We start from the raw sequence: 26169 nt of genomic DNA, 5'->3' as shown, positions 1-26169 counted from the left end.
GGGATATTGAATCAGTGTAAGAAAAGAATTGTGCAATAACTTAAGTGTATTTGGAATAAGATTTTGTGACAATCTGTATATTTTCATAGTTTTATGGTTTTATGACATCAATCACCAATATTTATTAGACAAACAAATACAACTAAACCAGTGCAAAGAGAAGATCTTGGTGCCCGCCTAGTCTCACTTTGAAAGGTAGAGAAGGAAAATAAAGAATCATTTTTACAGCACTTTAACTTTTGAATGGAGGTACCTGCTGACATCTTCTGTTTCTTCCTTCATTACATGCTTTTCTTTTAATTTGGTCCTCTTGAAAATAATCAAAGTAGGGGCTCTCCAGGAGTTGGGCACAAGTTAGCCTGTCATCTGGATTCATCCTCAGACACTCCTATGGAAGACGGGAAGAGCAAAGAAGATATTAAAAGAGGAGCCTGTTTTGTTACTGTGCCCAAAAACTCTGAATAATAACTTGGTAGAGCAAATACGAGTTTAGAAAATCTTCAACTTTGTATATTATCCAGTACTTGGAACTTGTTAATAACTGGAATTGCTCTTCTTTTGCCCTTTCAAAGTCTTTTGAGGGTAGATTTGATGAACATTCAATGTCTCAAAGGGGGTAAATGTAGGTCAGGTGCGTTTCACCAATGACATTTCTTTATCACTTGTCAAAGCAAATAGTTTGTAGGGCTCCACAAAATGTGGTCCCTAGGCCAGCTACATCAGCATCACCTGGGAACTTGCTAGAAATACAAATTCTTCGGTCCAACCCCAGGCCTACTGAATCAAAAGCACTGGGGGTGGGGCCCAGCAATCTGTGTTTAACAAGCCTTCAGGGTGAATCTAATACCTGTTCAAGTTTGAGAAGCCACCTGAGAATGGATTGGGCTTACAGGGCTTGACCTATCCTCCACCAACCCCTCGGGGGGTTTGCTAAATTGCAGGCGGGTCAGAACAACCTGTCCAGAACAAGGCTGGAGAATTAGACTTCCAGGACAGGGCCTGCAGGTTAGGGCAAGTCAGAGCAGTGAGACAGGTAGAAGGCAGGTGAGGTCCAGTGGAGCAGTGGTAAGGGCAGTCTGAGAGCTCAGAGGTGTCGGCCTCTGAGTCTCAGGGGGACTCATACTGAAGGAATCCAGCACCCTGGATAGCACCTGGGTAGTGACCAGCGCTAGCACAAAGGCTGGTCTACAAAGTTGACTCTAGGTCATCCAGATGGCTCTACTTTCTAGATCAGAAGAGTTTCAAACTGGGCTGCTTATCATAATCACCTAAGGGGAGGCTTAACGATACAAATTCCAAGGTCCTATTCATAGAGATTCTGCTTCTGTAAATCTGAGGTTATTTATTAGAATGTATATTTTTAAAAAGCTCATTCTGATGAGTAGTCATTCTGATTAGTGGTATGGAAGTCATTGCTATAAATATAACTTAATTGGTTGTTAAAGATAGATACTCATACTAGTATCTCCATCCCTATACCACTAAAGGCTTTCAGCGTCCACACTGAATGGAAGAGGCACACTTTCTAGCATGGCCTCAGTTGGTCAAGCATGAATGGCATACTGGTCATAGATGAGTTTCTTCTGCTTTTTATTAGAATTTGTCCTTTGTTTGACTATCTCTTTTGGCCCTGGTACAGGGGCTATATTTGGTGTCTGCATGGTTCTGATTTTGCCTGATCTTCTACTGATGTTTTTAAAATGCAATTTAAAATTTTAGTTAATCCAGTGTATCCAAACTGTTATCAGTTCAACATGTAATATTTTAAAAACTATTAATGAAATATTTTATATTCTTTTTTAAAGTAATTTTCATAGAAATATAGTACATCTCAATTCTAATCAGCCATATTTCAAGTGCTCAATAGTAACATGTAACTAGTGGCTACCATATTGGACAGCACAGTTCTTTTTATTTTTAAAATTTTTATTTTATTTATTTTTAACATCTTTATTGGAGTATAATTGCTTTACAATGGTGTGTTAGTTTCTGCTTTATAGCAAAGTGAATCAGCTATACATATATCCCCATATCTCTTCCCTCTACAGCACAATTCGTTTTTTTTTTTTTTTTTTTTTTTTGCGGTACACGGGCCTCTCACTGTTGTGGCCTCTCCCGCTGCGGAGCACAGGCTCCGGACGCACAGGCTCAGCGGCCATGGCTCACAGGCCCAGCCGCTCCGCAGCACGTGGGATCCTCCTGGACCGGGGCACGAACCCGTGTCCCCTGCATCGGCAGGCGGACTCTCAACCACTGCGCCACCACGGAAGCCCTACAGCACAATTCTTGATCTTCAAATTTAAGGAGTACATTTATCCTCATAAATTTCCATAGTCTTGAATATACTGACTTAACAGTCAAATTTCCTAATGAATGCAGAAGTATGGTCTTCATCATGGCAGACCTTAATTATACTCTTTCATCTTCTACTAATTTTAATGGATATGTTAGAAAGATTACTGTTTAAACCACTGATGTTCCTTTAACTGTAATTATTTTACAGTTCCTTAACTGTTTCAATGACTACATTTTTACCTTGGCATTATTTGCCCTACTGTCCACCCCGCCTAGAGTTACCAGCTTCAATCATTATGACTTGCAGTCAATAATGGTTATAATTGATGCTTAGGTACCTTCATGAAATTCAAAGCCACAGGATGCACATCTGAGAACTTTTCTTCAAAAGTTTCCTAAAAAACAAAGTAAAGCATTTCAATGTTACCTAACAACAAAGTAATGGATATTTTAAATATATTAGCATTAAGAATACTTTGGAGAAAGACCCCCTAGTAGGTTAGATTTTGAAGATTTTTTAAATTCATATTTTTACATAATTTTACACTACTGTATAGTGTATTGGGAAAAATTGAAGCTATTAACTTCACGGTGTTTTGCAATTAGTGTTTGGTAAATGTTCGTGCTAAATGTCCCCTTCTGAAATCCTACAACAGTACCCTAATATCTACTTATAGGGATGCCTGATCTACTTACAGAAATGCTTTGAGCATTAATGAAAATACACTGAGCTGCATAATTAAGAGCACTACGGAAAGCAACAGAATGATGAACACAATATTCAGAATAGTAAGGGGGGAAGAGAATGGGATTGAGGAAGAGTACATGGGGAGTGAGAAGCTTCCAAGTCAATGGCAATATTCTCCTTCCTTAACTAGGCAGCAGGTACATGTGAATTTGTTGTATTTTAGTCTTTAAATCAAACATGTTATATAAATAATCTTTTGTAATTCAACCTCTAGACTTGTAATTCAACTTTTAACCTCTTATTGTATTTGTTAAAAGCCTTAACAAATATACTAAAAAAGAAATCCAGTACATAAATCAAGGTATTATACGAAATAAATTTAAGATGAACAGGGTGTTTAGAGAAGTTGGGACCACCTGAATCTGATGGTTCACAGGTGCCATAAATCATGACCTGGCTTAGCAGACTCTCCCCACCTCCAGCACAGCTGGAGCGTGGCACAGGCTTCCCCTGACCGTCCTTTCATTCTACAGGCAGAATCTAGATCATACAGAGTTTTAAAGATCATAGCCCAAACTTAGGTAACACAGACAGGAAATCAATGACTACAGAGAGTAAGAGGGTCAAGTAGTCATTGGTAGATTCCCACAAAAAGGCAAAGACCACAGGAAGAGTGCAGAGGTGATCATTGTGGTTTGCAGTTTTGATTTGGATACAACGAGGATCATTTTGTGGAATGACCTTCCATGTGGAAATATATGTTGTGAAAAAATAGTTTCTATTGATTTGAGCTTTGTGTCAGAAGCTGAAGAAAATAGAGAATGCATTTTTTTTTTCAAAATAGAGACAACTATGGTAAGTACTGTTTATGAGAAAATAATTATTTCAGGGCAAGGTACCAGAGTGTTTTGATTAAAAGGATCACGGGGGCTTCCTGGGTGGCGCAGTGGTTGAGAGTCCGCCTGCCGATGCAGGGAACACGGGTTCGTGCCCCGGTCCGGGAAGATCCCACATGCCGCGGAACGGCTGGGCCCGTGAGCCATGGCCGCTGAGCCTGTGTGTCCGGAGCCTGTGCTCCGCAACGGGAGAGGCCACAACAGTGAGAGGCCCACATACCGCAAAAAAAATAATAATAAAAAATAAAAAAATAAAAGGATCACGGTATTTATGAAGGAACTAAGCATACTTTCACTTCCAAATTTAAAATTGAACTAATCTTTGAATACATAGGGCAAGTAAACTTTTAAAGCATTCTCCTGGTTCATTTTATGTAGTTTTTACATAGTTTTTTTGACCTGTGTCAGTGTGTCGTAAGGAAAACAGGAGCCCAAAGCACAAACATTAAAGAAGAAACAAGGACCCCTTTAAAGAAAGTAGCAACACAAATAACAAAACACCAGAATCGAGCAATTTACCATATCTTCTGGTTCAGGAATACTGATGCCATGGAAAAATTGGTTACTTTTAAAGATAGATTGATGTCTTGGGATTAGTTTTCCTGTTAAATACAAACCACATAACTCATGAAAAATTTACTAAAAGTAACATAATGCTTAAATGGTTAACTTCTGAGGTCCAGATGTGAAAGAAATACTGAGCCTGATCATTCCCTCCAGATTTGGGAGGAATGGGTCATTGCAAAAACATACCTTCTCAGGTAAGGTCAATGCTCCCAAGGAACTCTCTTTGCCACACATGGTTTGGTCTGCCATTCAGCCGCCACCAGAAGAGGAGGTAAGCAAGTGGTCTGGAGGGCTTTACACATATGCTCCCATTTAATCTCATAACCATCTCACAATCGTCGCTATTTTTCATTTATACTGTCCCAGTCAGAGAATGAGGCTCAGAGGTTTGATCAGCTGTCTAAAGTCACACGGCCATTAGGTGACAGACCCAGGATTCAGACTCGTCTGTCTAACATCTGCCTAATGTGAATTTCCACAACCTTGCAGGAAATCAATTAAACAGCAGAAGCTTAAGGTGTGGCCTGTAGTGATACTCTACCCCACACTTTTCATGCTGCGGAATTCTCCAGCAGAATGTGTTGGGACCACACAGGGAATTGCATCAGACCAGACAGCAGTAGTTCCCTTGCCCAGCAGCCATGCTGCCAGGAGAGCCCATGGGAAGGGATTAATAAACACCCATCACTTTGTTTCCATCCATGCTGCTGGCGTAAAGCTGCAGCTGATCTTTTGGGTTATGTTCTCTTCCAACCAGGTGGAAGTAGACAAGTGCTGAGGACGCTGCATCGTGATGAAAGCTCATGAAAGAGAGCATTTGAGTCCATTCTTATTCTGCACTTAACTAGTTGTAGGGCTTTAGGCCACTCATGGAAGCTCCCAGAGCCTCAGTTTCCTCGTTGGTAAAACCAGGCACAATGAAAAATGTTATAATGTCCTTAATGGGCTTTTCTTAAGACTGAAAGAGATGGTGTGTGTGAAAGTAATTTGTAAATTCTTAAGTATAAAGAAGCAGATTTGAGGAGTGGCAACAGAGGCTGTATAGCCTGCAAAACCTAAAATATTTACCATTTGGCCCTTTATAGAAAAAGTTTGCTGACCCCTGTGCTAGAGGAAAGGGAAAATTCCTCTTTTACAGAGGATAGAAAGTGCATTTGAGTAAATATCTTTAGAGTAAGCTCTATGCAGCTGACTCATATCCTTAGCCCTATCTTAGGCTGATAAGGTAAGTAAATGTATAGTTTATTCTACGGCTAATTGACTTGACTTGGAAAAGCATCTGAAAACTCCTCACTGACACAAGTTATGGCTCCACACATTGAGAAAAGGGTTGGGCTTTGGCTACAACCCAGACCAGCCATCCTGAGTAGCACTTTGGAGAAGAAAGAAAGGTCTTATTGTTCATTACAGTGACATACTACTACTATAACACTTTAGCAACTCTGTAAGCCATAAAATGCCACTTATACCCAGTGTTCTGATTATCAGATACAGTTGGTCCACATCTGATCTTCCAGGCCACAGTGGCTGGCCTGTCAGGAGCTCTGCAAAAATGCAACCAGTAGCCCATACGTCGACTGAAGAACCATAGTGGGTATCTACCACAAGAAGTTCAGGAGAGGCAGGAATGTACAGTGGAGAAAGGACAGCCTCTTCAATAAGTGGTGTTGGGAAAACTGGACAGCTACATGTAAAAGTATGAGATTAGATCACTCCCTAACACCATACACAAAAATAAGCTCAAAATGGATTAAAGACCTAAATGTAAGGCCAGACACTATCAAACTCTTAGAGGAAAACATAGGCAGAACACTCTATGACATAAATCACAGCAAGATCCTTTTTGACCCACCTCCTACAGAAATGGAAATAAAAACAAAAATAAACAAATGGGACCTAATGAAACTTCAAAGCTTTTGCACAGCAAAGGAAACCATAAACAAGACCAAAAGACAACCCTCAGAATGGGAGAAAATATTTGCAAATGAAGCAACTGACAAAGGATTAATTTCCAAAATTTACAAGCAGCTCAATAACAAAAAAACAAACAACCCAATCCAGAAATGGGCAGAAGACCTAAATAGACATTTCTCCAAAGAAGATATACAGACTGCCAACAAACACATGAAAGAATGCTCAACATCATTAATCATTAGAGAAATGCAAATCAAAACTACAATGAGATATCATCTCACACCAGTCAGAATGGCCATCATCAAAAAATCTAGAAACAATAAATGCTGGAGAAGGTGTGGAGAAAAGGGAACCCTCTTGCACTGCTGGTGGGAATGTGAATTGGTTCAGCCACTATGGAGAACAGTATGGAGGTTCCTTAAAAAACTACAAATAGAACTACCATATGACCCAGCAATCCCACTACTGGACATATACCCTGAGAAAACCAAAATTCAAAAAGAGTCATGTACCAAAATGTTCATTGCCGCTCTATTTACAATAGCCCAGAGATGGAAACAACGTAAGTGCCCATCATCAGATGAATGGATAAAGAAGATGTGGCACATATATACAATGGAATATTACTCAGCCATAAAAAGAAACGAAATTGAGCTATTTGTAATGAGGTGGATAGACCTAGAGTCTGTCATACAGAGTGAAGTAAGTCAGAAAGAGAAAGACAAATCCCGTATGCTAACACATATATATGGAATTTAAGAAAAAATATGTCATGAAGAACCTAGGGGTAAGACAGGAATAAAGACACAGACCTACTGGAGAACGGACTTGAGGATATGGGGAGGGGAAAGGGTGAGCTGTGACAAAGCAAGAGAGAGGCATGGACATATATACGCTAACAAACGTAAGGTAGATAGCTAGTGGGAAGCAGCCGCATAGCACAGGGAGATCAGCTCAGTGCTTTGTGACCGCCTGGAGGGGTGGGATAGGGAGGGTGAGAGGGAGGGAGATGCAAGAGGGAAGAGATATGGGAACATATGTATACGTATAACTGATTCACTTTGTTGTAGAGCAGAAACTAACACACCATTGTAAAGCAATTATACCCCAATAAAGATGTTAAAAAAAAAAAAAAAAAGAAGTTCAGGAGCTCGGTACCATCTTGTAGCGACATAATCAGTGTAGGCATCTCCTGGAACTGCAAATGCATCAGTCAAATCAGGTGGGTCACATTCTCCCAAGAGAGGAGCTACTCCCAAGAGCAGTCAGGCATTCAGATCAGCTTTAGTAATTCTCAGAAGCCACGATACTCCTAACAGTTCATGCAGTGAGGCACTAATCGAGTAAACAGTTCTCAGATAGTAAATTCACCTTCCCCATACTATGTATAAAATAGATAAGCAATATGCTGTACAGTACAGGGAATTACACCCGTTATCTTGTAATAACCTATAATGGAGTATAATCTGCAAAAATACTGAATCCCTATACTGTACACCTGAAACTAACATAATATTGTAAATCAACTATATACTTCAATTAAAAAAAATTCAACTTCCAAAGATATCTTAGCTAGTTAACATCTATATAATCCTAAAAAGAGAGGACTGGGGCGAGGGGGTAGGGAGAATTTCTACAGTGTAATTTCAAGTATAAACCAGCCTCCCAATGCATTGTCAAGCCACCTGTGTTTAGGTCCTATCAGGATATTGATTATGTGTATGGCCCCCGTGCAGTGTATCTGTTGTTAATGCATGTTTTTTGCCTGCTGCACAGCTCTAGATTCAAGGAGACATCATTATTTGTCCCCCTTTCCCTTGGTTCCTCCCTCTCTGGGATGACTTCTTTTTTCTCAGCACTGTCTCTGAATCCTCTCTGTCATTTTCTGTTTACTCTCCTAGTCTCATCAGCTCCACGAAGTTTTTCCCAACCACTCTAGACCACGTTAATATCTCCCTCCAGGGAACCATCTGCCCTTTCGCTTTAGTACTTTATTGCCAGTCATCTTGTATTATTCTTTTGTTTCTTTTACTTCAGATTATAAGTGCATGAAGACCAGAAATGCATCTTGTAGTTCTTTTCCTTTCCTATGGGGCAAAGTACATAAATGTGACATCCAATAAATTGTAGTTGATTGGATGGAGGTGAAGTGTGAACTGATGTACTGACTAAAAGGTTACAGTGAAATTTCCCTTTTTGAATAATAACAATATAACAATCAGCATACATTCAGTATCTAAAGTAAGAATTTTAACTGTATCATTTCATAATCATCTGAATTGGATAAGTTAGCAAAAAATTGCTACTTACTCAGCATTTGTGCAAACCCAAAGTCACAGATCTTGATTATTCCTTGCTTAGTTATTAGAATATTTTCAGGTTTTACATCTCTGTGAATACACTGTAAGAAAATATTTAATTATTTCCCTGAGTCATCAAGACAACGAAGCATAATGAATACTTAACTATTAGTTTATATGATAAACAAAGCCTGTGAGATAAACACAAATATGGTTTTCCTTCATTTTTCTAAAAACTTAAATTGCCATTTTTTAATTTGTAAATCTTATACCAAAAGAAAAAAAAGTTGCTATATTAGGAAAGAAATTAAAATAATTATCAGATAGGAAAACTGAAAAAAATATTTTTGAGAAGGCAGTATCATATAATTATTTTTTCCACTTTTTACTGAGCCCTATTTAAACAGTAAGAGGTAAAACCCTGAATGAGACAACAAGGTCCTACTGTATAGCACAGAGAACTATATTTAATATCCTATGATAAACCATAATGGAAAAGGATATACAAAAATAATATATATATATGTGTAACGGAGTCACTCTGTTGTACAGCAGTAATTAACACAACCTTGTAAATCAAGTATGAGGTAACCCTGAACGAGGTAACACTCAGAGTGCTCCTAATAAGAATGGCTGCCCCCCAAGAATCACAATGCAGGTTGCACAAATATTGCAGATTGGAGAAACTGGAAAAACGTTTGAATGACAGCAAAAACAAAATTCATTAGAGTGACCATCTTATTTATCATCCAGCTCTATGAAGGGTGTGTGAAAGGGAGCTCTATTAATTACTACGCGAGGACAACAGCCCACAACTGTCCTGGGCAAGCTGGGATGTAACGGTCACCTATTAACAAGAGATACCAAATATTCGGCCTCAGGGGATGAGTATCCCCAACTAATCTGTAACCATTAACAGCTTTCTTGAAACGTGACCACAGGATGCTGTTGGAGTTGCCCCTGGGAGAGCGGGTCACCAGCGGGAGGCATTCTCCCCTCCGAGTCCTCTATGTGTGGAGAGCTTACAGCTTGCTGCAACACCCCAGGACCCTGAGTGAAGCAGGTGCTCCTTCCTGGATGTGAGAGGGCTAAGCTGGGGGTGTGGGTGGAGGTGGGCTGAGTGAGCCCCACTCACTATTAGTCCAGAAATGGCTATTCCATGCTGTGGATGCCCCAGGAGAAAACAACTCAGGCCCTATTCTTCAGAACTTTAGCTTTCCAGGTTATCCTCCCTCCAAACAAGCACGCAGATAAAAATGATGTTGCTCTTCTTGTACATCTCAGCCCTCATGCAGAGCTCTGAACTTTTCAGAGCACTTCTACATGAATTAGTTCATCCTTGCAACAATCCTGTGATTGCAGGTGGCTACCGACGGTCTCCGGATTAAGTACCACAACAATCAGCTCTTTCTGCCTCACTTCTCTGTTGTGCTGTCAGTCTCTTGAAGTATTCCTGTCAAATTGACAATTTTGAAATAATTTTTGTTTCTTCTATAATAGCTATCTAAAAAGAGAAAATGTTGAACCCTAAATTCATTTTTGGTCACAAAAACGGCACTGGTACTAGAAGCTTGTTTGCATTGTCTCAATTACTGTCAACTGTCTCATAATTTGTACAACCAGCAGTTAGAAGAAACTTTTTAAGGCCTCTTAAAAGTCCTAAGGCCCTAGATATTAATTTTTAAAAATACATTGTTATAATATAGGCCAGCATAGTTTTCATCCTACCTTTTAAAGCAACACATTTATGAAAACTGGATTAACACTTTGCATCATATTCACCTATAATAATTAGTGATTTAATAAGAATAGGTTATATCCCTCAGGTGAGTTTGCATCAGATTCTAAAATTTCTGTACTATATGTGTCATTACTAAGTAAATGGACTTACATTGATACCTGTCTATTGGCCTATTTAAATATGCAAATCCATGTGAAATTTACAGCTACTTATTTTCCAACCCAAACATACAAAGGCAAATGAAGTATTGATTATGTCCCAAAGAATCTGAAAAAATTTTTAGTGTAATGCAGGTAAGAGAAGCTACAAATAAAGAAGGATAGGGCTTCCCTGGTGGCGCAGTGGTTGAGAGTCCGCCTGCTGATGCAGGGGACACGGGTTCGTGCCCCTGTCCAGGAAGATCTCACATGCCGCAGAGCGGCTGGGCCCGTGAGCCATGGCCGCTGAGCCTGCGCGTCCGGAGCCTGCGCGTCCGGAGCCTGTGCTCCGTAACGGGAGAAGCCACAACAGTGAGAGACCCGCGTACCACAAAAAAAAAAAAAAAAAAAAAAAAAAGAAGGATAGATGGAGTATTATATAATAGAAGAAAGAAAAAGAGAGTAAAAATCACTGGAACAGTAAGAAGCAGAGTATGGAGAACAGAAGATGCTTAGACATACAATATTCACTTTCTCCACTGCAAAGCTGCACTCAGTGCAAACTCTGTAATGCCTCTCGCAATCAGCTTATTTTCCACCTAAGAGCAATAACTTGCAAGTCAGTGTAACCAAAACACTTTGATAAACTTGGGTATCATACACAGCTTTTAGCAAACATTGCTTAAACTGGGTTATTGCAGCTGATGTGCAATCTCATTTTTACAATCTCAAAAGCCAGCAAGAAGAGGTATTCATGGTATTTTAAACCTGACCCTTAATTTTAGGAATCATCTCCGGAAGCTTCCCTACTAGAAGTTGCTTCTTTATACAGCCTGAATGGACATCTGAGAAGGTTGTTCTTTGAGCGTTATGGATGGATACTCATAATGAGAGAGGAAAGGAACCTCCTCCCTGACAACTAAGTCATTGATATCAACAAGATGATGATGGATGTTACAGCCAGACATACTCATATTTTGGAAGTCACTGTAATTTTGTCATTTTGACATGAAGTTCTTTTTTTTTTTGGCTGCGCCGTGTGGCTTGCAGGATCTTAGTTCCCTAACCAAGGATCAAACCCGGGCCCACGGCAGTGAAAGCGCAGAGTCCTAACCACTGGACCTCCAGGGAATTCCCAGATATGAAGTTGTTTTTCTCTAATCGATATGTCAAATATATAAAAATTCATGAGTTGACAATGATGCTAAATGGTCACTTTAGTTACCTCAATCTAGCCATATTATAGGGTAAAAAAAGAACAAAATGAGTAGGTATTTTCATAAGTCCAGTGCTTCTCAAAGTTTAATGTGCACATGAATCACCTGGAGATCTTGTTAAAATGCAGATTCTGAGTCAGATCTGAACGGGCCTGAGAACCTGCATTTCTAATGAGCTCTCAGGTGATCTCTACAAACCACACTTTGAGTAGCAAGGCCTTAATCCCTTACTACCGTAACCTTCCTTTCTTGGTAGGATCACCACTCTGGAGATGAAAAGGTAGTCATAGTCACCACAGGCTGAAAGCTGGGAATCTTCAGCAACACCACTTGGGTCAGACTGCCTTTTCTATTCTTTGAGAGTATCATGAGGGCTCCTTTAAAATAAGGAGAGTATAAAGGTTTTCGATGTAGTATTGTAACAACTTACATATGATTTAGATTTTTTTTCCTCTGTGTGCATTTTAGACAATAGGTTTGTTAAAAAAAAAAAAAGATACATAAAAGCTTACCACAGCATAAGAAAATGGGATAACCAGAGTTCAGAAGTAATTTCCACGTTGGAGGAAGAAATTTTGTCTGAAAAATTATCCATTTTTAATAAAGGCCATAGATTATAAACTGGAGGTTTTCAATATTTCAAAGTTTAAGGTACAGAACGTGTTGTTCCAAGCAGAGAAAGAAATGGTGGCAGTTGTATTGAGCTACAATAATGTTTGGGTCCACTGGAAATAGTAAGTAGTAATCAGGTAGGTAAGTTGATTGACTGACCCACTCATTCATTCATTCCTTCATCCAGTTATTCAATAAATGTTTCCTGAGCACCTTTTATATAAAAAGATCCATGCTAGGCTAAAGCGATACAAAGATAAATCAGCCACAGACACTGTATTCAAGCTTATAATCAGTACACAGGAAAATGTCTGATTATATAGGGATAACGTACAACACTTATGGTAAAACGAATTTTTAAACAATCATTTTAATTACCCATAAAACTCTAGCAACAAACTTAGGTGAACTTGAATACCTCTCAGAGCATGGTGAAAAGCTACAGAGATGTGCATTCAGTTCAGCAGCATCTTTAGTAATTATGTGAAAGTACAATTTGCATCATGAAAAACAGGTTTATGTATCTTGTGGACAATATCCCTCTATACTCTATCAATAGAAAATAAAAGCTTCTGACTTATCCTAACAAAACAAACAAACAAACAAAACTTCACTGACTTTCTTAAAGCTAAAGGAAGCTTTCCCTAAGTATTGAAATTTAGTTCCATGATCCTGTACTCTTTTTCAGCAATCCTAGACTACTATGATAGATATTCTGCTGGCATCAAAATTGACCATATGGTAGTCTGTATCCTTGCCTCAACACTGCCTCCGTGTAGGCACCAACGCAAAAGGTCTAGAGTTATTTTTTAAAAACTATCATTATAGCAAAAGCACCCAAGAGCCTACTTAAAGAAGCTCCCACTGGCCTAAGATTTGAACATCAGAGAGAACAATTATTGCAAAGGAATGAAACACATCAAATACATAAAATCCATTCGTTTATAACGATACCCTACACCTCCCCAAAACCCTTCATTGTTCACTCTTGGAGGCTGCTAACACACTGGCTCATCACTCTTGAGTATTGACAAACAAAGGGAATAATCACATATTTATCTTACTGTACTTTACAGTAGCCAGAGTCCATGATGGTAAATTCTTCTCCATAGAATTCCAATTAACAAATGCAGAAGGAATAACAGAATTAGAAAATCACCACCTTTTAACCCTAATGAAATCCTGGAGAGAGGTAATAATTATCTATGAATGCTAAAACGAAATAAAAGATTGACAGGGGGGCATCCCTGGTGGTGCAGTGGTTGAGAGTTCGCCTGCCGATGCAGGGGACACGAGTTTGTGCCCCGGTCCGGGAAGATCCCGCATGCCGCGGAGCGGCTAGGCCCATGAGCCATGGCCGCTGAGCCTGCGCGTCCGGAGCCTGTGCTCCGCAACGGGAGAGGCCACAACAGTGAGAGGCCCGCGTACCGGAAAAAAAAAAAAAAAAAAAAGATTGACAGGAAAAGTGATAATGGAGGGGATCAAATGAACACCTCCTGAACCCACTAATCTATTTTAAGACAATCAAAAGTGGGAAAGACAACCAGACATAATATATGCCTCATGATGCTGATGCAATAAGTGTACAGCACTATATGTGAAGCATTCCTATCTAAAAAACTGAACCTGAGTATGATCAAACCTCTGGATATAAACACCAATTTATAGCAAATACAGGTGAAAGAACAAGTTAAGTTAACACATAGGAAGCAATCGGCCAAAATGATTTCTATAACACAGGAGTAGTCAAAGTGTGGCTCTAGGACCAGCAGCTTCAGTATCAACTGGGAAACTGTTAGAAATGCCAATTCTCAGGTCCTATCCCAGACCTACTGAATCAGAAACTCTGGGAATGGGCCCAGCAAAATGTGTCTTAACAAGACCTCCTGGTGATTTTGATGCATGCTTAAGTTTGATACCCATGGCTGTAAAAAATTAATGATGGGGAAAAAAAAGGTAGGGGAAGGGGGACTGCTATAGAATAAAAGACTTAAGAGACATTAAAAACAAAACAAAATCAAGTGCCATGGAGGGTTACACCTCTGATATCCTGAAAACTTATTTTAATCCAATTTAAAAATAATTATAGGAATCAGTATTGCGGCAAAAAGAAACATTAAGTTTATACAAACTTTTAATTTATAAGGAAGGAGTAATTCGATTCTTACAGAAATTGGAAAAGGGCCATGAATAATGCATTACTTTTCCTCATATTCTGTAACTTTCTTTTGTTTGGCTCTTTTGGTCCTTATTTTCCCTCTGTCATTAGCTCTTCAAATAGACCCCTGAGCAAGTAGAAGAGTCATCATGAAGAAATCAGCAAATACGTTAGAAAATGTTACTTACGTTATGTCTATGACAGAAGTTAAGAGCTTGAAGTGTTTGTCATAACACACTTTTGATCATTCCATCAGCAACTCTGGGGGAAAAAACAAAAAAGGAAATGAAAACTCCTATGATAGGGTTTCAGCAGCAGAACTGGGAATAGAAATGGAATGGGCGGGGCTTGTCATGGCCAAAGGATGCAGCGCAAAGGGAGTCTGGGAAATCTTTTTTTTTAATGTTTTAACGAAAATTGCTTTACTACTTTTTCTTTTGGTTATATAATTTTTGCTTTGTAATTTGAAATTTTTACATCTGTAAAAATGATCCATGCTTATCAAGAAAATTCAAACAATATAGAAAAGTAAAGAAATAAAAAGTGTTGACTCAAATCTTGCTAGCTCAAAATAATTGCTGTAACTTATAGTGACTGTCCCTTTAGGAATCTGTTTCTCTCCCTGTCTCTGTCTCTCTCTGTAGTTACCTTTTAATATTAAATAAATATATTCATATGGTTCAATATTTTTAAAGTTAAAAGAATATCCATGAAGAATTCTCTCATACCTGCCTTGCCAATCATTTCATCCTCTGCAACTTCCCCTGCCTCTTTCAGAAACATCCTATGCATTGAGGTACAGATACTAATATGTATACATATATTTCAGTGGCCAAGGATTTCATTATATGGATGTATCATAATTTACTTAGTTAGTCCCCATTGATGAGCAATTAGGCCTGACACGATTTTCATTTCTAGAAGCAATGCTTCAGTGAATATCTACTCATCCATCTATGGAAGTTGTGCAGTTATCTTTTTAAGGTAAGTTCTAGAAGTGGGATTTCTGGGACCTATGGTAGGCACATGTTACATTTTGATCCTGCAAGTAACTTCAGGTAGACCTGAGACTTGGTTTTGCAGGAAAAAAGACATTCTCGAAGGTTGACCTTCAATTCATCCAATTCACATTGGTGGTAAACACTCAAGCATGTGCCAGGGTTGTTTATAAGTTACCTATGCCTGGTAAGCAGGCAGGTACACAGCCAGGGGAGGCTGGGGAGAATAAAGGGCCCTTGAGAATGGGAGGCTGGGAGCTTCTTGCCCCTGAAGATTCCTCACTCTGTGGAAAATATTGGGGAGTGTTTTCCATTGGGGAATTGGGGATCTGGGCAACTTGTATTCTGTCTGGGAGTACTTAGTGTATTTTGTGTAACCATTTCTATAAATTGCAGCAATTACATTCCCTTTAATTTTTCTGTTGATGTCTTTCCATTGCTCACATCACTGTCCCAGGATGATGCCTTCATAGTTACATACGGCCAAACTACCCTCACTAAGCAAGGTTGTACATATTTACACGCCCACCAAGCATCTGTGCACTTGAGTCCCTATCTCCTCATTGTCTTGCCAACATTCCGTTTTGCCAGTGTTACGTTTGCCAAGCTGTGGTTAAAATAAAAAGATATCTCACTTTGGTTTTCATTAATTTCATTTCATTAATTACTAATGATTTTAATTTTCACATTATTGAACATTAAACTTCTCTCCTTTTGTGTATTTTCTGTTCATGCCCTTTATTGCTTTTCGATTGGTCTAGTTACTCTTCTTTAAATTGATTTATGAAGACTCAATGTATATCAGAGTCTACATAGATGCTGTAAATATTTTTCTCAGTGTGTTGTTTGCTTTTCAGCCCTCTTCGCGGAGATGAGGTTGTTGTTGGCATATTTTCAAAAATCTGAAAACACAAGATTTTTTTTTTCACTAAATGTTCTACTGTAAGGATTTTTTGATTAAAAAATGTAAAATTACCTAATATTCCAAACACTCCCATCACTCAGTTTTAATAGTTTATCATATTTGGATATTTAAATCATGTGTTTAGATCACGTTTTAAAAACTGAACTCATTATCGTGCAGATGGAGCTGGTCTTGCAGAACAGTGGGCTGGCCTGTGTGTGACGCAGGTATGGCACCAGTGACAAGACACGTTAGGTCTGGGTAAACACCAAGAAATAGCAACAACTGAATGGAGGTATTTTGCTCAGAGCAGTTTCCCCATCTCAGATCACAGTGACGGTGTCAAGCCCTTGGCATCAGGGATCTGGTGGCAGCCTTTTGACTCTAGCTCTTCTCAGTATTGTGAAAGCACCTAATTCTCAGTATTAAGTCCCTTTCCACTTAAAATGTCTAGAGTGGTTTTTATTTCCTATACTGAATTCTGGTATAACTTTATCCTCTCCCTCCTTTACCTAAGAGCCAAGCCTGAGACTACATTATTTATATTTTTTTAATGAGGCAGAAGGAATAGTACAGCCATTTGTGCACAGAGTTCAAACCCCAGCCGTGCTGCTTCCTAGTTTTATAACCTTGGGCAAGTTATTTGTGCTTTCACTTTTCCTGGAATAATACCTCACAAGTTTATTGAGAAGTCTATCCCTTAAGAGCCTGGGTATTAAAACACAGGTTCAGGATATGAGGGTCTGGGGTCAGACGAGGTGAGTAGATGGGGCTGACACCCAGTGCAAAGACACAAAGAGCCTGAAGAGGATGCGGAGAGGCCCTGAGGTGAGAAAGAGCTGGGAGTGTGGCGGCCAGTGTGGCTAAAGTGTGAGTGAAGTTGCTGAGGGTGGCGGGGGCCAGACCCCCGAGGGCCTTCTCAATCTGGGTCAGGAATTTGCACTTTACTCTAAGTTCAAAGGGAAGTCATTGAAAGGACTCAAGAAGGCAAGTGACATAAATAGAGAATGGATTTCTGGGGCTGAGTGGATACAGGGAGGTTAATTCAGAGGCTAATTTAATAATCCAGGTGAGATCTAGTGGTTTAGATGAGGCTGGTAGAGGTGGAGGGAAGGGAGTGGATCTCAGTCTTGGGAGGAGGGCTTCCCTGGTGGCACAGTGGTTAGGAATCCGCCTGCCAATGCAGGGGACACGGGTTTGAGCCCTGGTCCGGGAGGATCCCACATGCCGTGGAGCAACTAAGCCCGTGCACCACAACTACTGAACCTGCGCCCTAGAGCCCGCGAGCCACCACTACCGAGCCCACGCGCCTAGAGCCCGTGCTCTGCAACAAGAGAAGCCACCACAATGAGAAGTCCGCGTGTCGCAACTAGAGAAAGACCGCGCGTAGCAATGAAGACCCATCGCAGCCAAAAAAAAAAAAAAAAAAAAACATCCTGAGAGGAACTGGCAAGAGTAACACATGGCCCTATTCATGTAGAAACAGAACGCTTGTGCTGGTCCACGGACTCTAGGCACCAGGATCCAGTACTGGAACTGGGAAACCAGGTAGGGCCAAGGGTTCAGAGACTGGCAGAACCCTGGTTACTAGTGTTAGTAACACCGAGTTAGGCATGAAGCAATGTCCTAAGAAACTCCCCAGCTATTGTTGCGAAAGAGGGGTATTTAAGGGCACCTCACAGGAAGAGTCATGGCTTCGGTTCAAAACAGAATCCTTCCGTGATCTCAGATTCCAAGAAGGCAGATTCCATTTTAGGCAAAACAACATTTATACAAAATAACAACTACAAACAAATACCGCTGATCTTAGGAAGAGGAGATAGTTATCAAAGAGAATACAGATTCACACAGTGTTCATTCCAGAAAGGTAGAGCATTGCAACATCATTCAGCCACACTCAGCATTTTTCAAGGCACTTTGGAGTGAAATAAAACCTTCTGTAGAAACCAACTGATACTCTGTGTTTAAATAGTATACTTTGGTGAGTGCACAAACAAATACTGGAATAGTGAAGGCCTGAAAGCAAAAACTAGACATTCTGGTTCAAGCCTGTAGGGGTTAGTAAGGGTGACAGGGTCAGGGAATTCAGACTGGGTCACTCAGAGGCTGCTCTCTTAGCCATTCAGGGGAATCCTGGCGCTGACATCAGAGCTCATTATCTTTGTTTTAGTTTGTTATATAACTTGACATGGAAAACTTGATTTCATTATCAGTACCCAAGATGAATTGAGTCCTTCTCTGTAAACCTTTGTTATCCTAGAATAAAATCCAACCTTTACCGTGGCCTACCAGCCTCTTAATGATTTCACTTCTATTAACTCTCCCCACCCCCATCTCCTATCACATTCCCACCGACCTCCACTCTGGCCCAGTTAGCCTCTGCTATTCCCTGAACAGACCTCAAAGCTTTGTTTTTATTGTTCCACCTACGCCCCTCATCAGGCATTCTCTAATCCCTCAGTGTGCTTTATTGTTCTCCAAAGGCTTGTAACTCTGCAAGGGCTTTACCTTGTCCATTATTGTAGCTCCGGGGCCTAGAACAGTAACGGGTACCTAATAGGTCCTCAACTAAGCTTCCTTCACTGGCACTCTCAGAAACTGTATAAACTAACACCCTGTAATCAATCCTCTTTTGCTTTAACTAGCTAGAGTGAATTCTGTAGTTGAATCCTGACTAGTTCAGAATATGATACCAGAAGTGGGTATGGGAAACAAAGTCAAGGCCTTGGGAATGTAGGCTATCTGACTTAGCTGGGTCTGAAGGCAGGGGGATCTAATTACCATTAGTGGCTGGAACACTGGTAAATGGGCACCCAGTGATGAACCAATTATTTACATAATCACCTGTGGTCATCTGGAATGAAGTGCCTATTCAGGGCAGGGCTTTGCTGGACTGAATGTGATTGAACAATATGGGAACATATGGGAAAGTAATAAAAGAAAAGCGGGCTGGGCCGGCTGTTTCTCACTTCACTGGAAAAATTAAAGAAAAAACAAAAGGACAGCTTTAGGGCTTTGATATTTTGGTTCAAGGCAGTTAGGAAACCAGAAGTTTCAATGGTTGCCCTTATTTCTTGTATTTTTAAGACTCACTCCATTGACCATTGGAATTACCCTGAGATGACTGAAAAATCGGACGCCGAGAATAGTCCTGCAGGGTGCTAAATGACAACACAGGTTGAATTTATGTGAGGTTAATTAATTTCTCAGTTAATTAACTGAGAGATATACTTTGAGAATTGAAATGTGGCACTTTGGGAGTATTCATAGAACTAAGAGCAACCCAACTTCCTGCCAAAGGTCTCTTCTCATGTGAAGTAGCCCCCGAGCTTGTGTGATGAGGCTGCTTTTGCCTTGTTGAGGACCCCCCTAATGATCTCACTTGAGGCAGCTGTGCTGCATGGGGGGTGCTGCCAATTCTCCTCAAGCCTCCTTTCCCTGCTACCCGTCAAGGTCTCCATACCTTGACTAAAGTCAGATCCCAGCATATCCCAAGGGGGCTATTACAAAGTCAAAGAGAGGGAGAGAAGATTTACACAGCAAAAAGAACTATACAATTATGCTAATTTATACTGGAGAATGTATGTGGAAATGGATTTCATAAGTGTAGGACCAGAGAGGAGGAAACAAGATTTCAGACTTGGGCGGATTATAACAGTATGGGCTCACTTGTTAGCGAGCCTGTTTCAGTAAACTCCCTGGAGCAGCTAGGAGTGAGTCTAGTTGACGGCTGCACTGGTTTGACTGCTGCACTGGTTGATCGCTGCATTTGGTGATTGCTGCATTGGTTGATTGGAACCTGGACTAAATGGTTGCCTGTGCCAAATGAAGTTGCAATGCCAGAAATTCACTGGTAAAATGAGGAGGAAGAAATCCAAAGTTTTGAGGAGACAGGAGTGTTAGAGAGGATTTGTCACAGGCAACATGCTCCTCTATGTCTCTCCAAAGTATCTAATGGTAGCACTAATCTACATTCGTCCCCAAATCTGCAGTATTGCTTTCAGTTTTCTATTTTGGTAAAGAAACAGCATGCCAGACGCTTCTACTAGGCTCCTCCCACCATAGCAGCCTTCAGAGCCAAGTGGCTCTTGTTCCATTTGCTAGTGCACCTATTTCCACTATCCAGTTAGGAAATGGGGAAATAACCCCAAGGATGGATTCCTGGACTTTCTAGGACTGCCAGGAGATGGATTCAAGTCAAAATTTCATTTGCCACCTGACTCTCACTAAGCTGCCCATCACCCCCCCCCACCACACACACACACACAAACTGGTGAACCACAGTGGCTTTCAAAGTCACTGGTGATTGGCTTTACTGCAGAGCACTGACCAGTAATTCCTGAAAGAGTGGGTAGCTCTCTTTTCCCAGTACACAACTATCCTGATAAATGGCCACAGACCACCCTGGGGTAGGCTATGAGGAAGAGTTAAGTACATACATACGATGTTATTGCAGGGCTATTCCCCAAGGAGAGCTGCTGGCTCCCCTTTATTCATGAGGCCCTGGGTCTGCAAACTGGCTATTATGGTGACTCAAGCCAGGCCTCTAGTTACTAGTTTATGTAGAACAAATAGAACCTTAGTGACCCGCCCATCTCCTTTGTGTGGGAGAACCCATGGTCAGACCAAACCATTCTGATCACCACTCTGGCTCTGTTGCCTATTACAGTAACTTCTGGAAGTGAAGCACTCCTTCTTGGCCTCTGCCATCCAGGGCGCCAATCATCCCCAGGAAATCAGGAAGCCATTTCAAAGGAAGACTCTCCCTGCTTCATATCTAGGACACGATGCTGGTGTTCTTCTAACTAATGCATTTCCTAATGCTCATGATTCACCGCCATCCTCCACCAATCCACACCCACAGTCGTATGGGTAATTATCTATGATCAGTTAATTGAGAAGGAAATTAAGCCTTCTATATGTCAATTACACCTCAGTAAAGCTGAATTTTTTAAAAAAAAGAAATTGAAACACGATTTACAGATGTACATGATGTGCTGCCGCCAGCCAGAAGTGGATGGCTGTAGTTTTATAAACCCATATGGTAGTTTTCACACCCTGACAGTCATTTATAATTGTTCCTTTAAATATCTTCATTAGATTTTAAGCTTCTTGAAGGCAGGATTAGCTCATTTTGTATAGTGCAATGATAGTAAAGGGAAATTCTTCCTGTTGGTAGGGTGGTAATTCCTATCACATTACCAATTAGCTTACTTATTGTACCTATTTGGGGTTTTTTTTGGCCATGCTGTGCGGCTTGTGGGATCTTAGTTCCCCAACCAGGGACTGAACCCATGCCCTCGTCAGTGAAAGCGCCAAGTCCTAACCACTGGACCACCAGGGAATTCCCTCCTATTGTACCTATTTTGAACAGAGAAGGATCTTAGAGAATGGGAATAGATTATTTTAAATTTAATCAGATGATACCAGTTGCAGTTGTTTAAGTACATGTAGTTTCTTAACTGGAGCAAATCCAACACAGTCTCAGTACTCAGTATGCAGCCATTGATCTAACAAATGCTTTTCCGTCTATCCAAGTAGAGGACACCAGAAGCTTTCACTTGGCAGGGGAAGCAGTACACTTTCACCATCTTACTTCAGTGTTAAATTAGTTCTTCTTTATGATACAATTTAGTCCTCAAGTCTCATGACTATCTCACCATCCCACAGGTCTCATCCCACACTTCCACTACCTTGATCATCTCATATCTACACACCAGTTATTTCTTCAAACTGTGAATTTACCCTAATAAACAATGGTCGAATAGGCTTGGTATGTATGCTGTCTGGTTGTTTACCTCTGTTTACTATTCACTGGGTTTATACTCTCTTGGCTGTTATTTAAGTAGATTTTAAGATGGGCGTGAAAGCAGACGAATGTTTTTAATTAATCATTGTTATCTGGAAGTACCCAGCATTTCAGAGAAAGAGTGGCTTATTCTGCATTGTTCATATTTGCATTCCTCTATGTAGACCCAAGTCTCAGGGCTGACCCAAAGCACTTTGGATACACTGGAACTGCTATATACACTAGTAAAACACACTAAATACACCAAATACGCTTTCCACTAGAGTGGACAGTAGGGTAGTTCAGACGTCCTTGTGGTTGCTAAATACATACAGAACAAAAGAGTTGCTTGAATATGCCTTGTCCTTTCTCACATCTGGGCATTCCACCAAGATTGTCCACCTGGCCAACTCTTCCCTTTTTCAAAGTCTCAGCCCAAATGGTTCCTTCTCTGCAGAAACTTCCTGATACCCCAGGACCAACAGATGTTGGAGATGCTCCTCTCTTGTATCCTGAGCACCAATGGTAACCCAGTCTACATTGTCATTTGTAATTGCTACTTTGAATATCTGTCTCTTCATTAGATTTTAAGCTTCTTGAGGGCAGGATTGTGCCATTATATCTTTCTATTCTCTGCACCAGCAGAAGTGTTCAGTAAAATATTTCTGAAGTGAGTGAATAACAGAATGCTGCACACTAAAGAAGCTATTAAGATGAATTAGATATGAATTCTGCACTCAAAAAACTTATAGTCTGGGAAGAGAGAGAGTATGCACCTAAAAACATATAAGGTAGTAAGTGCCAAGTACCATAACAGGGATGAAAATAAAATTCCATGGGTATTCAAAGGAGGGAAGCAATTCCACCCAGACAGAGGAATCTCAGAGATGGTAAGAATATCTAGGATTTCACATTTTAAAGATTATGAGAGAGATAGGGAAAGTGGAAAAGGTTAGAATATTCTCGGTTAAAGGAAGAGCATGAGCTAAGTCCTATAGGCAGGAAGGCCTAGGGTACAGAAGGAAAAGAAAGATGTTCAGTTCAGTTAAACTGGTACACGGATTCTATGTATTGTAGGTTTTATTTTCAGGGCCTTGAACAATACATGACATTAATCATACATTTCTAATTCTATGAAAATGTATGTTAATTTATAAATTAATTTATATGATGGCTGAACACATCTGTCCTCTAAAGCCAAAATACAAAATCCTATTTAGCTCATAATGAAGCTGAACTATGAATTAATTCATCATTTTAACTGTTTTAAAAATTAATTTTTATTTAAAAAATAAAATACGTGCATTTTATTCCAGGACCCAGCCTGGAACAACAGTAGGAGTTCACTAAAATTTTTTCTGAATGAATATATATTCTAACTGGGTGTTAATCTTTTTAGAAATATGATTTGCAAAATCTACATATGTAGATATGAAATTATATTAATTCTTCATCTGGCAAATAATTTACCTAATTTGTCACTTCTTTTTTAGTTTTGTTTATGGTACTTTTTGTCAAAGGGAATCTCTAAAATGAATATGACGTATATTTGGCAGTTGGAGTTCCCTTTATTCTTTTTAAAAAATTTCTTGGTTTATGGGACTTCTCTGGTGGTCCAGTGGCTAAGACTCCACGCTCCCAATGCAGGGGGCCTGGGTTCGAACACTGGTCAGGGAACTAGATCCCGCATGCACGCCGCAATGAAGATCCCACATGAGTCCATGAAGACCATGTGTGCCGCAAGTAAGACCCGGCACAGCCAAATAAATAAATAAATATTAAAAAAGATTTTTTTCTTGGTTTAGTCTAAGTTTTTCAAGTTAAGAAAAACCAGTTGGCATTCTGATTCGATTTTTGTGCAATAAATAAATAAATCAGGGAGGCAGAATCTATATAATGATGAACATTTCCATCCAGAAATATATGTTCATTTAAACAAAATCCCTTATGTATCTCAGTTTTGTAACTGTCTTTAGGTAGAGTCTGAACAATTCTTTTTTACCTTTATTCCTAAACTTTTTTGTTGTTGATATTTGAATGGGATCCTTCTCCACTAGATTTTCTAAAGCACTCATTGATACAAAAGCTGTTAATTTTTGTGTGTGGAATTTGGAGTGCTGTGGTCACTATACTGAATTCCATTAGTTTTAGTAACGCTAGGTAATTCTGTTAGATTTTGTTGAATAATAATATCATGCAAATAATGGCAATTTTATCTCATTTTCCAAAATTATATATCCTATTTGTTTTTCTTAGGACATTACATTGGCTTGAGCTCTTATGTCTTGTTTCTCACTTTAGTGACAGTTTCTTCAGTATTTTACCATTGAATATAAAATTAGCTATTTATTTGAAGAATTTTTGTGTGTGTGCATGCATGTGTGTGTGTGTGTGTGTGTGTGTGTGTGTGTGTGTGTAAAGAGTATTTTAATCCTAGTTTGCTAAGGTTTTTTGTTTTAGTAACCAGGAAAGGACGTTGAATTTATCAACTGCCTTTTACAATTTTATCAAACTTATGTACTTTTTCTCCTTTAACCTATTAGTGAATTGTAAGAATACATTTCCTAATATTGAACTGTGCTTCATTCCTTGAATTCAGATAATCTAACATATAATTTAGCCTTGAAATACATTGTGATTTATATTTGCAGTAGATTTGTCTATTAAATACTATATATTATATTTACTCTAGGTTAATAGTCATTTGCCCTTTGAATACATCCTAAATTGAGACTGGAGAGGGAGAGCCAGCAGATACACCTGGGTAGAAAGGGGCTCAGATGTGAAATTTGTCATAGTTAATCCCACACATAATGAAACTGGGAACCGGCCACACAGAATTTCAGTTTCTAGATTACTTACCCGTTTGGGTTTCTTTCCAGCTCATTTAAAAGTGTATGATCAGAGTATTCAAAAACTAAATGCATTTTCCTTTTTCTCCTGAACACCTCAGTGAGGTTCACAAGATTTGGGTGTTTTAATTGCTGCAAAGGAATTGAAATACAAAGTTTGGTGATGTGTTTCCTGTAATCGTTTCTCCCAGACCCCTTACAATTTTAAGAGCAAAAGGCCTTGCTCATCATTCTCTCTGCATCTCTTGCAGAGAATTTTACTACAGTTACTCACAAGAGAAACTACTCTTAGTATCATAGAATCTTAAAGTTGGAAGAAATTTAAGAATTTACCTAATATACCCCATAATAAAGGATATCTAAGCTGCTTGGATCTCTCTGGAGACAGCAAATAAAGTACAACTTAAAATCTAAGCAATAAAATAAAAAATTCTTTATGCATTTAGTGGAAATTCTAAATACACAAGTCATAAAATGACCTTAATATAGAATGGTAATGGAATTATTGAGTAAAAGACTATAAAAAGCATCAATACCCATCTATACCCAATCATATTGGCATAGATTTAATGTAAATGTCAGCTGGATTTAAACCCAGCTTGGACTTTAGTGTTGGCTCTCAGAAATACTAGATTTCAACCCTCAAATCTCATTAAACTCCATATTCTAGGAGTCTCTACAGTTAGTCTGTGTTTTAAATTTATTTATCTTATTTTCATCTCTGTTCTCTGAGTCTCTTGTTCTGTCTTATGCTTATGTTTAATCTGTTAAATTCAATTCCCAAACTGAAGCATTTCACAAGGCAGCCTCTGTTTAATGTCGTAAACCAAAGGAAAAACCCTGATTAAGTAAAATAATCTATCACTAAAGTAACTACATAATTTATCATCCAACCAGGGTAACTAATGTAAACCAGGACTGTCCCAGGCAAATCGGCACGTGTGGCCACCCTGCCTATAGGTAAGGTGACTGTATAATTTCACATACGAACCAGTATGCTTTTTAAAGAAGACGCTAGCCAGACAAAAAGGGGTGCCAACCAAACTGAACACTGGGAGAAAAGCTATAAACCAGGACATCTGATCACTCCTACTTATAACTC

At 39.5% G+C, this 26169-nt stretch overlaps 1 protein-coding gene across 1 annotated transcript in view; it reads right to left on the bottom strand.

Moving 5' to 3' along the window:
• Positions 1-26169, bottom strand: part of CDKL4 (cyclin dependent kinase like 4) — a 56365-nt gene that overhangs the window by 3042 nt on the left and 27154 nt on the right. The window contains 8 exon segments of the mRNA XM_019942542.3: positions 254-388; positions 2634-2690; positions 4399-4481; positions 5916-6065; positions 7511-7558; positions 8671-8761; positions 14714-14786; positions 25078-25199. Coding sequence (XP_019798101.2) covers positions 254-388; positions 2634-2690; positions 4399-4481; positions 5916-6065; positions 7511-7558; positions 8671-8761; positions 14714-14786; positions 25078-25199 — 759 coding nt within the window.

This window comes from Tursiops truncatus, chromosome 14 (assembly GCF_011762595.2).
Source record: "Tursiops truncatus isolate mTurTru1 chromosome 14, mTurTru1.mat.Y, whole genome shotgun sequence".
NCBI classification, from domain to species: domain Eukaryota; kingdom Metazoa; phylum Chordata; class Mammalia; order Artiodactyla; family Delphinidae; genus Tursiops; species Tursiops truncatus.
The sequence above is the reverse complement of the archived record's forward strand: the minus strand, read 5'-3'. Positions and strand labels throughout refer to the sequence as shown.